The 13,827-nt window shown below is 38.6% G+C and overlaps 1 protein-coding gene across 29 annotated transcripts in view; it reads left to right on the top strand.

Moving 5' to 3' along the window:
• PBRM1 (polybromo 1) overlaps nt 1-13,827 on the top strand; it is a 106,929-nt gene that overhangs the window by 5,292 nt on the left and 87,810 nt on the right. For 24 of the 29 annotated variants that reach the window (XM_027523398.1, XM_027523381.1, XM_027523400.1 and 21 more), the window contains 3 exons: nt 176-328; nt 1,256-1,353; nt 10,394-10,541. In XM_027523398.1, coding sequence (XP_027379199.1) covers nt 176-328; nt 1,256-1,353; nt 10,394-10,541 — 399 coding nt within the window. The remainder of the gene's footprint in view (nt 1-175; nt 329-1,255; nt 1,354-10,393; nt 10,542-13,827) is intronic. The other 5 variants (XM_027523399.1, XM_027523379.1, XM_027523376.1 and 2 more) reach the window with 1 other exon arrangement.

Raw genomic sequence — 13,827 nt, 5'->3', positions numbered from 1 at the left:
AGCATTCTGATAAGTGAAGGGGCTAAAGCAAGGTCTAGGACTTGCATTGAAAAAGCATAGTTAAGCTTCTTTGCAACAGTGAACATATCTGAAGCTTGGTAGCAGGTGGCCAGCTGAGGGCTTGGTGGCAGAGCATAAATTTCAATTTAAGAACATGGCTAATTCTTCTTTATAGAAGAAGTTGGATTCCATGGGTTCCAAGAGAAGAAGAGCTACCTCCCCTTCCAGTAGTGTCAGTGGGGACTTTGATGATGGGCACCATTCTGTGTCTACACCAGGCCCAAGCAGGAAAAGGAGGAGACTTTCCAGTCTTCCAACTGTAGACCCTGTAAGTAACTTGAATCACAGTTTCTGCCTTCTGCACGATTCCCTACCCTTCCTGTAATGATAAGCTGTTAAGATGCAAGGGCTTTCAGCTTCTTTTTCCTCTGGTTTGATCTTCTTAATCTTTGTTTCACGAAAGTATTTAGCCAAAAGCCTTACAGTAGTAGCATAATGTAATATTATGAAATAATAAAGAATATTCTTTTGTCATATAGTCACTTGAGTAACTGTGCTTGCCTGTGCCAAGCTCTCTTGTGGTAGTTGGAATATAACCATGTGTAAGGTGAGCTAGTTTTTCACGTGAAACTTAGAGGCTAGTGTTGGAGAAGCAGAATGTAGACAGATGAGCACATAAATAAAAAAGTAGCCTCAGTTACTGATGAATGCTATGAAGAAAAGTTTGGATGATCCGGGCTGTTTTGGCCATATCTTCAGGAAAGGTTTCTTTGTGATCAGAAGGCACCAGCCCTGCAGAGCGCTGGGGAAGAATGTTCCAGACCGAGGAGCTGGCTCAGGAATGGGTTTGATGTGTTGTGATTACAGAGAGGGTCAAGAGGGAGAAGGAAACTGGCAAGAGTCTGCCCAGCCGGAGTGTACCCTGCGTACTCTGTGGGCAGTGTTAGGAGTTTAGATTTTATTCTCTGGCTGGTAAGAAGCCCCTCTGCTGGATGCTTTTTAAGCAAGGGTGGTATGAACTGATTCGGTTTCAAAGAAAAGAAAAAACACTAGTACCACATTCTGATGAAAGATTTAATCATTTAAATGATCTTAAATAAGGAGAGATAATGTCAGCCTATTTCAGATTTGGGTTCCCATGTGGGAATTTGGGGATTCATCCTTTCTCCTGGCTTTTTTTTTTTCAATAATCCTAATGCCTACCATGACTTTCTGATCAATTTTCTGGTGATTTTTCTCCTTTTCCTATGTATAGATTGCTGTGTGCCATGAACTCTACAACACCATCCGAGACTATAAGGATGAGCAGGGCAGGCTCCTCTGTGAGCTCTTCATTAGGGCACCAAAACGAAGGTGAGTGGGAGGAGTTTGGTCCTCGGTCCCTGTTGAAAGTGTTTAGTAATTGAGCTTTCTTTTGGAAGGATTTGCTTAAGTGATACTGGGGTCCAGATTTTAGTTTCAGCTGTTAAGATATAGTGAAGCATATTAAAAAAAGTTTTTTTTAATTAAAGAAAAAGTTTTAATTGTCAAAAAAATACAATATGAAATTTGCAATCTTAATCATTTTTAAATGTACAGTTCCACAAGTGTTAAGTGTATTGTTACATAGCAGATCTCCATAGCTTTTTCATGTTGCAGAATTGAAACTCTATGCCCATTAAATAACTCCCTGTTTCCCCCCTCCCCCATCTCCAACCCCTAGCGATCACCATTGCACTTTGTATTTCTGTGAATTTGACTGCTTTAGGTATCTCATGTAAGTGGAATCATACAGTATCTGTCTTTTGTAATTGGCTTGTTTCACCTAGTATAATGTCCTCAAGATTTATCCATGTTGAACTACGTGACAGGATTTCCTTCCTCTTCAAGACTGAATGATATTCCATTGTATACATATACCACATTTTAAAAATCCATTCATTGGTTAAACACTTGGGTTGCTTTCTCTTCTTGGCTATATTGTGAATTATGCTGCAGTGAAGGTGACTGCAAATATAAATACCTCTTGGAGATCCTGCTTTCAGTTCTTTTAGGTATATACCCAGGAGTGAGATAGTAGGATCTTATAGTAATTCTATTTTTACTTTTTTTAGGAATCATCATATTGTTTTCCATAATTATAGCACCATTTTATATTCCCACCAACCATGTACAAGAGTTACAATTTCTCCACATTCTCACTGACACTTGCAGTATTGTAGTAAGTTTAAATCAGAAGGTATGAGTCCTCTGTGATTCTTAATTTTTTGTGTCAACTTGACTGGGTGAAGGGATGCCCAGATAGGTGGTAAAATGTTACTTCTTGGTGTGTCTGTGAGAATGTCTCTTGAAGAGATTAACATCTGAACAGTTAGACTGAGTAAAAAAAGGCCTTCACCATATGGAGCTGGGTATCTTCCAGTCCCCTGAGGGTTTGGATGGAACAAAAGGGCAGAGAAGGGGTGAATATACATTCTCTGTTGGAACTGAAACATTGATCTGTCCTTGGACATCAGAGTGCCTGGTTCTTGGGCTTTCAAACTGAATTGTACCACTGGCTCTCCTGGTCTCCAGCTGGCAGATACTGGGACTTCTTGGCCTCTGTAATTGCCAGTTCTAATACTTATTCAGCAGTGGCCACAGGACTGGAAAAGGTCAGTTTTCATTTCAATCCCAAAGAAAGGCAATGCCAAAGAATGCTCAAACTGCCGCACAATTGCACTCATCTCACACGCTAGTAAAGTAATGCTTAAAATTCTCCAAGCCAGGCTTCAGCAATACGTGAACCGTGAACTTCCTGATGTTCAAGCTGGTTTTAGAAAAGGCAGAGGAACCAGAGATCAAATTGCCAACATCTCCTGGATCATCGAAAAAGCAAGAGAGTTCCAGAAAAACATCTATTTCTGCTTTATTGACTATGCCAAAGCCTTTGACTGTGTGGATCACAATAAACTGTGGACAATTCTGAAAGAGATGGGAATACCAGACCACCTGATCTGCCTCTTGAGAAATCTGTATGCAGGTCAGGAAGCAACAGTTAGAACTGGACATGGACCAACATACTGGTTCCAAATAGGAAAAGGAGTTCATCAAGGCTGTATATTGTCACCCTGTTTATTTAACTTATATGCAGAGTATATTAAGAGAAACGCTGGGCTGGAAGAAACACAAGCTGGAATCAAGATCGCCGGGAGAAATATCAATAACCTCAGATATGCAGATGACACCACCCTTATTGCAGAAAGTGAAGAGGAACTACAAAGCCTCTTGATGAAGGTGAAAGTGGAGAGTGAAAAAGTTGGCTTAAAGCTCAACATTCGGAAAACGAAGATCATGGCATCCGGTCCCATCACTTCATGGGAAATAGATGGGGAAACAGTGGAAACAGTGTCAGACTTTCTTTTTCTGGGCTCCAAAATCACTGCAGATGGTGACTGCAGCCATGAAATTAGAAGACGCTTACTCCTTGGAAGGAAAGTTATGACCAACCTAGATAGCATATTCAAAAGCAGAGACATTACTTTGTCAACAAAGGTCCGTCTAGTCAAGGCTATGGTTTTTCCTGTGGTCATGTATGGATGTGAGAGTTGGACTGTGAAGAAGGCTGAGCGCCAAAGAATTGATGCTTTTGAACTGTGGTGTTGGAGAAGACTCTTGAGAGTCCCTTGGACTGCAAGGAGATCCAACCAGTCCATTCTGAAGGAGATCAGCCCTGGGATTTCTTTGGAATTATAAATGATGCTAAAGCTGAAACTCCAGTACTTTGGCCACCTCATGGGAAGAGTTGACTCATTGGAAAAGACTCTGATGCTGGGAGGGATTGGGGGCAAGAGGAGAAGGGGACGACAGAGGATGAGATGGCTGGATGGCATCACTGACTCGATGGATGTGAGTCTGGGTGAACTCCGGGAGTTGGTGAAGGACAGAGAAGCCTGGCGTGCTGCAATTCATGGGGTTGCAAAGAGTCGGACACGACTGAGCGACTGATCTGATCTGATACTTATTCTCTTTTTTCTTCTTCTTTCTCTGTGTGTGTATGTGTGTGTATAACTCCTAGTGGTTCTCATTCTCTAGAGAACCCTGATTAGTATGGTCTTTTAGCTTTTTTCTTCTTTCTCAGGATGGGTTTTTTTGTTTCTGCAAAAGATGCTGTTGGAATTTTGTTAGGTTTTACATTGGTTCTATGCATAGTATTGGTGTACAATATTATGTTTTCCAATACGTGAACATGGGCTGTCTTTCCGTTTTGTTGTTGTTCAGTTCCTAGGTTGTGACATACTCTTGCAAGCTTACGGACTGTGTCGCCTGCCAGCCTCCTCTGTCCATGGGATTTTCCAGGCAAGAATACTGGAATGAGTTGCTGTTTCCTTCTCCAGGGGATCTTTCCTACTCAGGGATTAAACCCACATCTCCTGCATTGGCAGGTGGATTCTTTACTGCTGAGCCACTAGGGAAGCCCATCTTTCCATTTATTTGTGTATTATTTAATTTCTTATAGAAATGTGCAGGTTTTAGTGTTTAAGTCTGTTATCTTGTTGGTCAGGTTTATTCTTGAGGCTCCATTTTGGATTGTTCACTGTTGCTGTATAGAAATGCAGCCGATTTTTGTATGTGTTGATTTTGTATCTTAAAACTTTGCTGAATTCATTTATTCTAAGTTTTTTTGTGTGGGATCTTTAGAGTATTCTGCATATGAGATCATCTGTAAACAAAGATGGTTTACTTCTTCCTAATTTAGATGCCTTTTATTTCTTTTCGTTGCCTAATTGCTCTGGCTAGGTCTTCTAGTACTATATTGAAAAGAAGTGGTGAGAGCAAGCATCTTTGTCCTTACTTTTAAGTATCATATTAGCTATAGGCTGTTTATATATGGCTTTTATTTTGTTGAAGTAGTATAGTTACCATCTATACCTATTTTTTTGAGAGTTTTTATCATGAAAGCATTTATCAAATGCTTTTTAGGCATTAGTTGAGACGATCATGTGGTTATTTTCCATCATTCTGTTACTATGATTCATTACTTTTATCAATTTTCATAAATTGAATCACCCTTGCAATGCAGGAGTAAATCCTACTTGGTCATGGTGTATAATCCTTTCAACATGCTGCTGAATTCATTTCACTAGTATTTTGTTGAAAATTTTTGCATCAACACCACATTCATAAAGGATGTTGTTCTGTAATTTTCTTGAAGTGTCTTTGTCTGGTTTTGATATCAGAGCATTACTAGCTTCACAGAATAAATAAAATTTCCCTCCCCTTTGGAAAAGTTTGAGAAGAATTGTTCTTCTCAAGAAAAATGTTTGGTGAACTTCAACAGTGAAACCATTAGGTGTAGGGTTTTTCTAGAACTTTTCTCCTAGGCCAAGAGGTTTTTGATTACTGATTCAATCTCTATAATGGTTATATGTCTATTCAAGTTTTCTGTTTTCTTCATATTGTTTTGGTTGGTTGTATGTTTCTAGGAATTTATCCCTTACTTTTAGGATATCCAGCTTATTGGTGTACAGTTGTTCATACTAATCTCTTACAATTCTTTTTATTTTTGTGGTATTGGTTGAAATGTTCCCTCTTTCATTTCTGATTTTATTTTAATCTTTTTTTCTTAATTAGCTAAGAGTTTGTAAATTCCATTAATCTTTTTTAGAAACCAACTCAACTTTGTTGGTTTTTTTCCTATTCTCGATGGTTATCTCTACTTTATATATTATTTCCTTCCTTCTAGCTTTGGGTTTAGTTTGTTCTTTATCTGGTTCCTTGAGAGTGGAACACATTTTTAAAAATTATTTAATGGCCTTTAGAATAGCAGCAAAGTTACATTTATCATAGTTAAAAGGGATCAGTTTTTCACAATATGCAGAGGCCACAGTGATTATTTTCACCTCGCTTTCTCTCTTTTCTCCCTAACTTTTGGGCTTGACTTCTGTCGTCCAGTGGAGCAAAAACAAGTTGCTGGTCCCAGTATGCACCTGGCACACACTTCCCTGTGGAGCTCTTACTCTCCCTGACTAGAGCAGCCTTCCTCTCTTGCTGTCAAAATAATATCACTGTTCTTCTCAGACTCTGACATTTGAAGTTATTTGTTCTGAAAACATAAATGACTGTGATAAATAGAATAATGACCCCCCCAAAAATGTCCGTCTTCTAGTCCCTGGACTCCATGAATATGTAGGATTACATGGCAAAGAGAAATTAAGTTTGTTAGTCAACTCACTTTGAGTTGGAGAAGTTATCCTGGATTATCCAGGTGGTCCCAGTGTAATCACAGGGATCTTTAAACAGGAAAGAGGGAAGCAGAGGAATCAGTCACAGAGAGGTGTGAAGATGCTGTGCTCATTTCTTTGTACTTGGAGGAACGGGGCTACAAGCCAGAGAATGCACATGGCCTCCAGAAGCTGGAAAAGGCAAGGGAATGAATTCTCAAGAACCTCTGAAAGGAACGTGAACACCTTGCCTTTTAACTCAGTGAGACCCATTTGTGGATTTCTGTAAGATGAGAGATTTGTGTTGCTTTAAGCCATTAGTTTTGTGGTTAATTTGCTGTAGCAACAAAAGGAAATGAATACAATGAGTTAATTAAAGATTTAGATCCATTCATGAATGTTGATGTCATAGTGTGTAGCCAACAAGCTCTAGGTTGAGCTGAAGGCAGCCTCTCACTTCTAAGAGCCACCAAGGATGTAGTGTCATCATCCCGAGTGAGGAGAGCTCTGTAAATTAGTCATGCCAGAAAAGAAGGTTTTTTTATCTAATGAGGTAACTATCCAGATTTCAGTTGGTTCATCAGTAATAGTCTTTTAAAAGTTGTCATTTAATTAGCCTATCATAGTAAAAGCCTGTATTTATTGCTTTTTTAAACCTGTGCAGTATTCCTATCACAATTTAGAAGTGATAACTTGTACAAGTTCTCAGACTAAGTATAACCAGAATTCAGACTCAAGTCTTTCTGTTTCTAAAGCCTGTTCTCTTACCCAGTATGTTATATACAGAATGCAGTGCCCCTGTACCTCATGGAACAGGACCACCCACTTCTCTGCTGCCAGCTGAGGGGCCGAGGGTACACGCCTTGGGTGCTGGAGCACTGTCTTCTAGCCTTGGTGATGTGGTACCTCAGAGCGCCACTGCTGTCCCCCAGGGCTGTGCCTACCTGCATCTCTGCCCCTCCTCTGTTGTGCAATGCGTGCTTTCTCAAGAGCTTGTGGGAAGTAGTATTCTTCTCATAAGTAGTATTGTAGTATCACTCAGAGCCACACAATTGTGAATTTCTTTTTGAGACTTTGTTTTGATTAGTATATTAGGCTGTTGGTACTCGAGCATCTAAATTAGCAAAGGCTGAGACAAGAACAATTGCTTTCTCTCAGATACATGTCCTATTCTGTGAGGTCTTCAGGGCCAAGATACTCTCTGTCTCTTTATTCTGCTGTGCCTGGGGTATCGCCCTTGGCTGCATGGTCTAAGGTGGTGCACCACCAAAATGACCTTCCAGCCCGTAGGAAAAAGAAGGCGTGTTAAGGAAGTGACCTGGACATGGTACACTTCAGCTCTTGCATTGGCCAGAACTTAGCTGCAACGAGACTTAAGAATTTGGCCTTTAGTACCCAGGCAGCAGCTTAGAATGCTGTCATCTTGGGAAGGAGGGAAAATAGATTTAGGTGTAGCCAGCAGGCTCTGCACATCAGGCAGATTAGTTCTCACTTTTCTGGTTAAATTCTTAGCTATGCTTTGGCTATGCTATGGCCATGTTACAGCAGGGTGCCCTCATCTATTGTTGAAAGAGAAAATCTGTTCAGACATGTATTTCACAGTCTTCTGTGTACATATGTATGTGTACACAAATGTCTGGGAGAATACTTACAGCTCTTAAACTTGGGATGAATATAGACAGATTTTACTTTTCTTTCTTTTTACTTTTTTTTTTTAGTATTATTTGGCTGAGTCGGGTCTTAGCTGCATCATGCGGGATCTCTCATTGAGGCACACAGGCTCCAGAGTGCTCTGGCTCAGTAGTTGTGGCTTGTGGGCTTAGTTGCTCTGTGGCACGTGGGATCTTAGTTCCTCAACTAGGGATGGAAACCGTGTCCCCTGCATTGCAAATGTTAACCACTGGACCACCAGAGAAGTCCGAGGTTTTACTTTGCTTTCTGTATGTTGATTTAAGTGGGGAAGATCAGGGCTGTTTCGTTTTCAAAGTGGGGGGACCTTGTTTTGACCAAATTATGTAGTGTGGAATGTTTGGATCCTGGTCCTTTTTTTCTGTATGGTAATTCTGAAAATGTTTGTGAGGAGCCCCCTTGCAGGGCTTCCGGGATATAGTGTCCTTTCTAGGTTATGTGTCCTTAACGGATTCCCAGTTGTCTACAGATGATCGCCTGAGGGTTTGTTGAGGCCCAGCCTCAACAAACAGTACACTGTGGCCCATGAGGGCCAGGTGGAGAGAGCCATCTTTGGATATCAAGTGAACACAGCCCTAAAGCTTGCTCTGAGAAAGTCCCTTGGTACCACTGGCAGCATTGGTATTAGGTCTTCATTATCACCGGCTGAGCGCCGAAGAATTAATGCTTTTGAACTGTGGTGTTGGAGAAGACTCTTGAGAGTCCCTTGGACTGCAAGGAGATCCAACCAGTCCATTCTGAAGGAGATCAGCCCTGGGATTTCTTTGGAAGGAATGATGCTAAAGCTGAAACTCCAGTACTTTGGCCACCTCATGGGAAGAGTTGACTCATTGGAAAAGACTCTGATGCTGGGAGGGATTGGGGGCAGGAGGTGAAGGGGAAGACAGAGGATGAGATGGCTGGATGGCATCACTGACTCGATGGACATGAGTCTCAGTGAACTCTGGGAGTTGGTGTTGGACAGGGAGGCCTGGCGTGCTGCGATTCATGGGGTCGCAAAGAGTCGGACACGACTGAGCGACTGATCTGATCTGATCACTCGCTGAGACTTTTATGTTCTTACACTTTTTGAAGAGCAGATTGAATGCTCCTTTTATCCCCTCAGACTTAATTTTATAAATCAGTAAAATTGTAAACACTTGATAAGGGTTTTTAAAAACCTAATTTGTTCTTCCTTTTCCTTTCTGTAGAGTTTAATCTAGAGTCATTAGTTAAGGCTGAGCAAGGGTAGGAATCTGCAAGGGAGACACGCGATGGGCGCACAGGAAAGGGCTTGGGGACAGTAGCCGCGTCGCAGGCTGCTTTCGTGGAGCACAGGCTCTGGGTGTGAGGGCGTTGTTGGTTGTAGGATGCCGGCGTCAGTAGCTGTGGCTTGTGGGCTCTGGAGCACAGGCTCAGTGGTTGTGGCACGCGTGCTTAGTTACTCTGTGGCATGTGGAATCTTCCCAGACCAGGGATCAAACCTGTGTCCCCTATATGGGCAGGCGAATTCCTATCCACTATGCCACCAGCAAAGTCCTGAAGTCCCTTTTTGTAGGAGAGAAACACTAAATTCTTCATCAGCTTACTCTCAAATGGTTCAGAAAAAAACGCTTTTTGTACTATGCTTGAAATTTTTATGTTAATATGAAAAGCTTTTAAAAATTAAATGCACATGACTGAAACATGTGTCTTAGCAACCATGGTGTTCTTCATAGTTGTAACTTACCCTCTTACACATCTAGGATGAGTTTTATCTACCCCTGAGGGAAAATTGAAAAAAAATAGCTGATTAGGTAATTTTTCAGAAGATTTCCTTGTCTCGTGGAACTTTTGAAAAAAGCCAGAAGAAATAATAATAAACATCCATGAACCAAAAGCCAACTTAAAATGTTATTATAACTACCTTTAAAGTGTCCCCTTTCCTCCAAGAGATAACCATTATCCTGAATTTTGTGTTTATCATTCCCATGCCTTTTTTTAAATATAGTTTAGTCATGTTTGTTCGTGTATTATGCTCTTTTATCTTTGGTAAGCTCCTTGTGCCAAGGGCCTCATCTTTTTCTTTTGTAACTTAAGTACTTGATGTTAGAGCACCATATATACTAGGCACTTGATAGCACTTGGCAGAGAAAGTTCTGTGGTCACTACCTGAAGAAGGACAGTCCATTTTGTAAGTTTATAAAATGCTTTGAAGCATACCTGTTTTTTTGAACCCCACGAAAGGTAAGTCATTTTCATTTGCAGAAGATACCATTGACATGGTTTTAGTATTGGTTCCCTAAATCTTAAATATTTAGCGTATAAGAGACCATTACAGATAATAAATTTAGGGTTTTTTTTTTTTAATCACTAATAGGTATTTTGAAAAGGGCATGCGTATTCATCTTACTTTTGTTATTCCCTCTGAGTTCTGATCATGGGAGTAAGTCTAGTATGCTCTCTCACTTGGGAGTGTTCGGCATTACCACAGATAGTTTTGAGACATAACGTTTTATAGGCTTTTGATTATTACTTTTTGAAAATCATTAAATTATTGACAGAAATCAACCAGACTATTATGAAGTGGTTTCTCAGCCCATTGACTTGATGAAAATCCAACAGAAACTAAAAATGGAAGAGTATGATGATGTTAATCTGCTTACTGCTGACTTCCAGCTGCTTTTTAACAATGCAAAGGCCTATTATAAGGTAAGAAAGCATCATATTTGGAAGATATCCAATTTGATAATTGTGTGGCTTTTTAATATTTATCAGTCTGATAGGTAAGTAGTGATTTTTCATTTGATAGTTTGAGTTTGTATTTCTCTTCTTAGTAAAGAAACTGAAGATTAATATGATTATGAACCATTGTTGTTTCTTCTGTGTCTGCTCAAATCTTTTACCCGTTTGTCTCTTGGGTTTGTGATTTTCATGTTTATTTTTAGAAATTTTTTTGTTCTAGGTGCTAATCCTTTTTTGGTTATATGTGTTGCAAATATCCTCTCCCACGGTGTGGCTGTTTTTTCACTCTTTGTGGCGTCTTTTGATGAACAGAAGTTTTTTAAAATTTTATTTTAAAATAGTCAGATTTCTTAGTCTTTAACTTTGTGTTTATCCTTCTCTATGTCTTATTTCAGAAATCTCTCCTCCACAAAGATTGTAAAGATATTCTTTTCTCCCAACAGTTTAATAGTTTTGTCTTTCGTATATATGCCTTTAGTGTACCTGGGATTGAGTGTGTCTCCTGTGAGCTAGGGATTTGCTTTTCCCACAGGTATAAGCTGCACCTTGAAATGGCCATTCACTTCACATTTGTCTGTGCTGTTACTGCTGGCATTGCTTCCAGGTGCTGTGGGTCTCTTTCTGGTCTTTATTCTGTTCCTCTTGTTCTGGCCAGTTTATCTAAAACTAGGCTATTCTATATCTACCTTAATTTCTTTGATTTTATAATTTTCTTGTCTGGCAGGGAAACTGTTTTGATTATTCTTGGCCCTTTCCTTATACTTTTTAATATTAGTGTGTTAAGTCAACAAGCACCAAAAAAATTGTTTGAGTTTGTATTGGAATTGCATTGACTCTGTAGATTGTGTTTTGGAGAATTGACATAATCGTGATGTTTATTATTCCGGTCTGTAAATTTGGTACATCTTCACTTATTTGTCTTTTTAGCAAAGCTTTAAATGTTTTTTTTTTTTTATTTGATTCTGTAAAAATACTGTTAAATTAATTCTTAATGTTGTGTGTATGTATTTTTTCTTTGAGATATAATTCACACACTTTTTAAAGTGTAGAATTTGGGGAGGGAGGTTAATATATTTGAAAGTTGTGCAACCATCACCACTGTCAAACTCCAGAATTTTTTCATTACCTCAAAAAGAAAACCATGCCCATTAACAAGCATAACTTCATTTCCCCCTCTCCTAGCTTCTAGCTTCTGCAATCTACTTTCCTTTTGTATGGACTTCCCTTTTCAGGGCTTTGCATATAAATGGAATCCTGTATGGATGACTAACTTTTCTCACTGTGCACAGTTTCTTCAACGTGGATTCTTGTCATAACCTTTATTAGTACTTAGTTCCTTTTTTATAGCTGAATAATATTCCATTATACGAATATGTATCATATTTTGTTTGTGTCATAGTTGATGTACATTTGGGTTGTTTCTGCTTTAACAGTAGTGAATAAAGTTGCTATAAATTTTGTGAATATATAGCAAGAGTGCTGTTCATTGGGTACAGTACACTATATGTGTCCATTGGATCTAGCTTTTTAATTATGTTGCTGATATCATTTATATCCTGATTTATCTGCATGAACTATCTAGTTTCCAAATGATGTGCTATAAAATCCAACTGATGATAGATTTGTCTATTTCTCCTTATTAGCCATACTGATTTTTCTTTATATACTTTGAAAGTATGCAAATAGGAGCATACAAGTTGAAATTGTTATATTGTCCTAGTACATTGCTTTTGCATTTTGGCACCCCACTCTGGTACTCTCGCCTGGAAAATCCCATGGATGGAGGAGCCTGGTGGGCTGCAGTCCATGGGGTCGCTAAGAGTCGGGCACGACTGAGCAACTTCACTTTCACTTTTCACTTTCATGCGTTGGAGAAGGCAATGGCACCCCACTCCAGTACTCTCGCCTGGAAAATCCCATGGACGGAGGAGCCTGGTGGGCTGCCCTCTATGGGGTCGCACAGAGTCGGACACAACTGAAGCGACCTAGCAGTAGCAGTAGTTTTCTTTATTGTTAGTATTGTCTTTTTTGAATTTTGTTTTATCTGATATTATTACACGTAAAATAATAGCAGCTTTATTTTTGTATTCACCTTGTTTATTTTTTCTATTCTCTTATTTCCAACCTCTTCATATCTTTTTAATGCTAGTGTATCTCTTGTAAGCCCCATATAATTGAATTTCTGTTAATCTAGTTGATGATCTTCACCTTTTAACTGAAGCATTTTATCTCTTTACAGTTTTAGTAATTATTACATTTGGCTGTATTCCTATCATTTAAATTTCTACTTTCTATTTATCTCATTTTGTAATTTTTTTCTTTTTTTGTTTCTCTGCCTTGTTTTGGGTGTTTTTTTCCTTCATATTTTTCTTGGTTTTATTTTGTTTTAAATTTCTTCTATAATTTGAAAGTTGTCAGATCCATTAATAATATGCTCTTATCCAAGAAGTTCTAATATGCATAATTAATTTTTCAAAGTCAAATATTAATCAGTATTTTAAACATCCTTCTAAATAATGTAAAACCTTAAAATAATGTAACTGATCTTTTTATTTATGCTTCTGATGTTTTGTATTTTAGTTCTATTGTGACAAATTTTTAATCCCATAAAATAATGTTATTTTTATATAGTCAGTATTTTTACTCACAAACATACTACTCTCTTTATTCTTCATTCTTATATTGCTATTGAGAAGTCATCTGTCAGTATAACTGTAGTTCCCTTGAAAGTTATCTCTCTCTTCTTTCTGACTATCTTAAGTATCTTCTTTTTGTCTTTATACTCCACAGTTTCACTGTGATATGTGTAGATATGATTGTCTTCTTATTTATAGAATTTGGGAATTGTAGATCTGTCTGAATCTTTGGGTTGGTGTTTTTCATCAGTTCTGAAAAGTTGTATGTCTTTGTATATTGCCCTTGCCCCATTCTCTCTTCTCCTGTAGGACTCTGATTGGATGTTATATTAGAATTTCCCTAGATTTCCATTTCTGTTAACTTTATGTAGAGCCCTTTTATTGTGTCAGTGTTGCTTTTTAGGTAATATCTTTAGTTCTTACTTGTTTCTTTGAAATCTGCTCAATCTACTGAGTTTTTACCTTTTAATGTTTATATTTTCCTTATTTTGGAAGTAGTTTCTTTTGAGGGAATTGGTTGTATCCTCAGTCCTATTATTTCTTTAAACATATTCAGCATGCTTATTTTTTATTCTACAGCAGATAATTTAGTACCTGAATTACTTACATGTGTGTGT

This window comes from Bos indicus x Bos taurus, chromosome 22 (assembly GCF_003369695.1).
Source record: "Bos indicus x Bos taurus breed Angus x Brahman F1 hybrid chromosome 22, Bos_hybrid_MaternalHap_v2.0, whole genome shotgun sequence".
In the NCBI taxonomy this organism is placed as follows: domain Eukaryota; kingdom Metazoa; phylum Chordata; class Mammalia; order Artiodactyla; family Bovidae; genus Bos; species Bos indicus x Bos taurus.
Note: the sequence above shows the minus strand (reverse complement) of the source record. Positions and strands in the feature narration are given on the sequence as shown.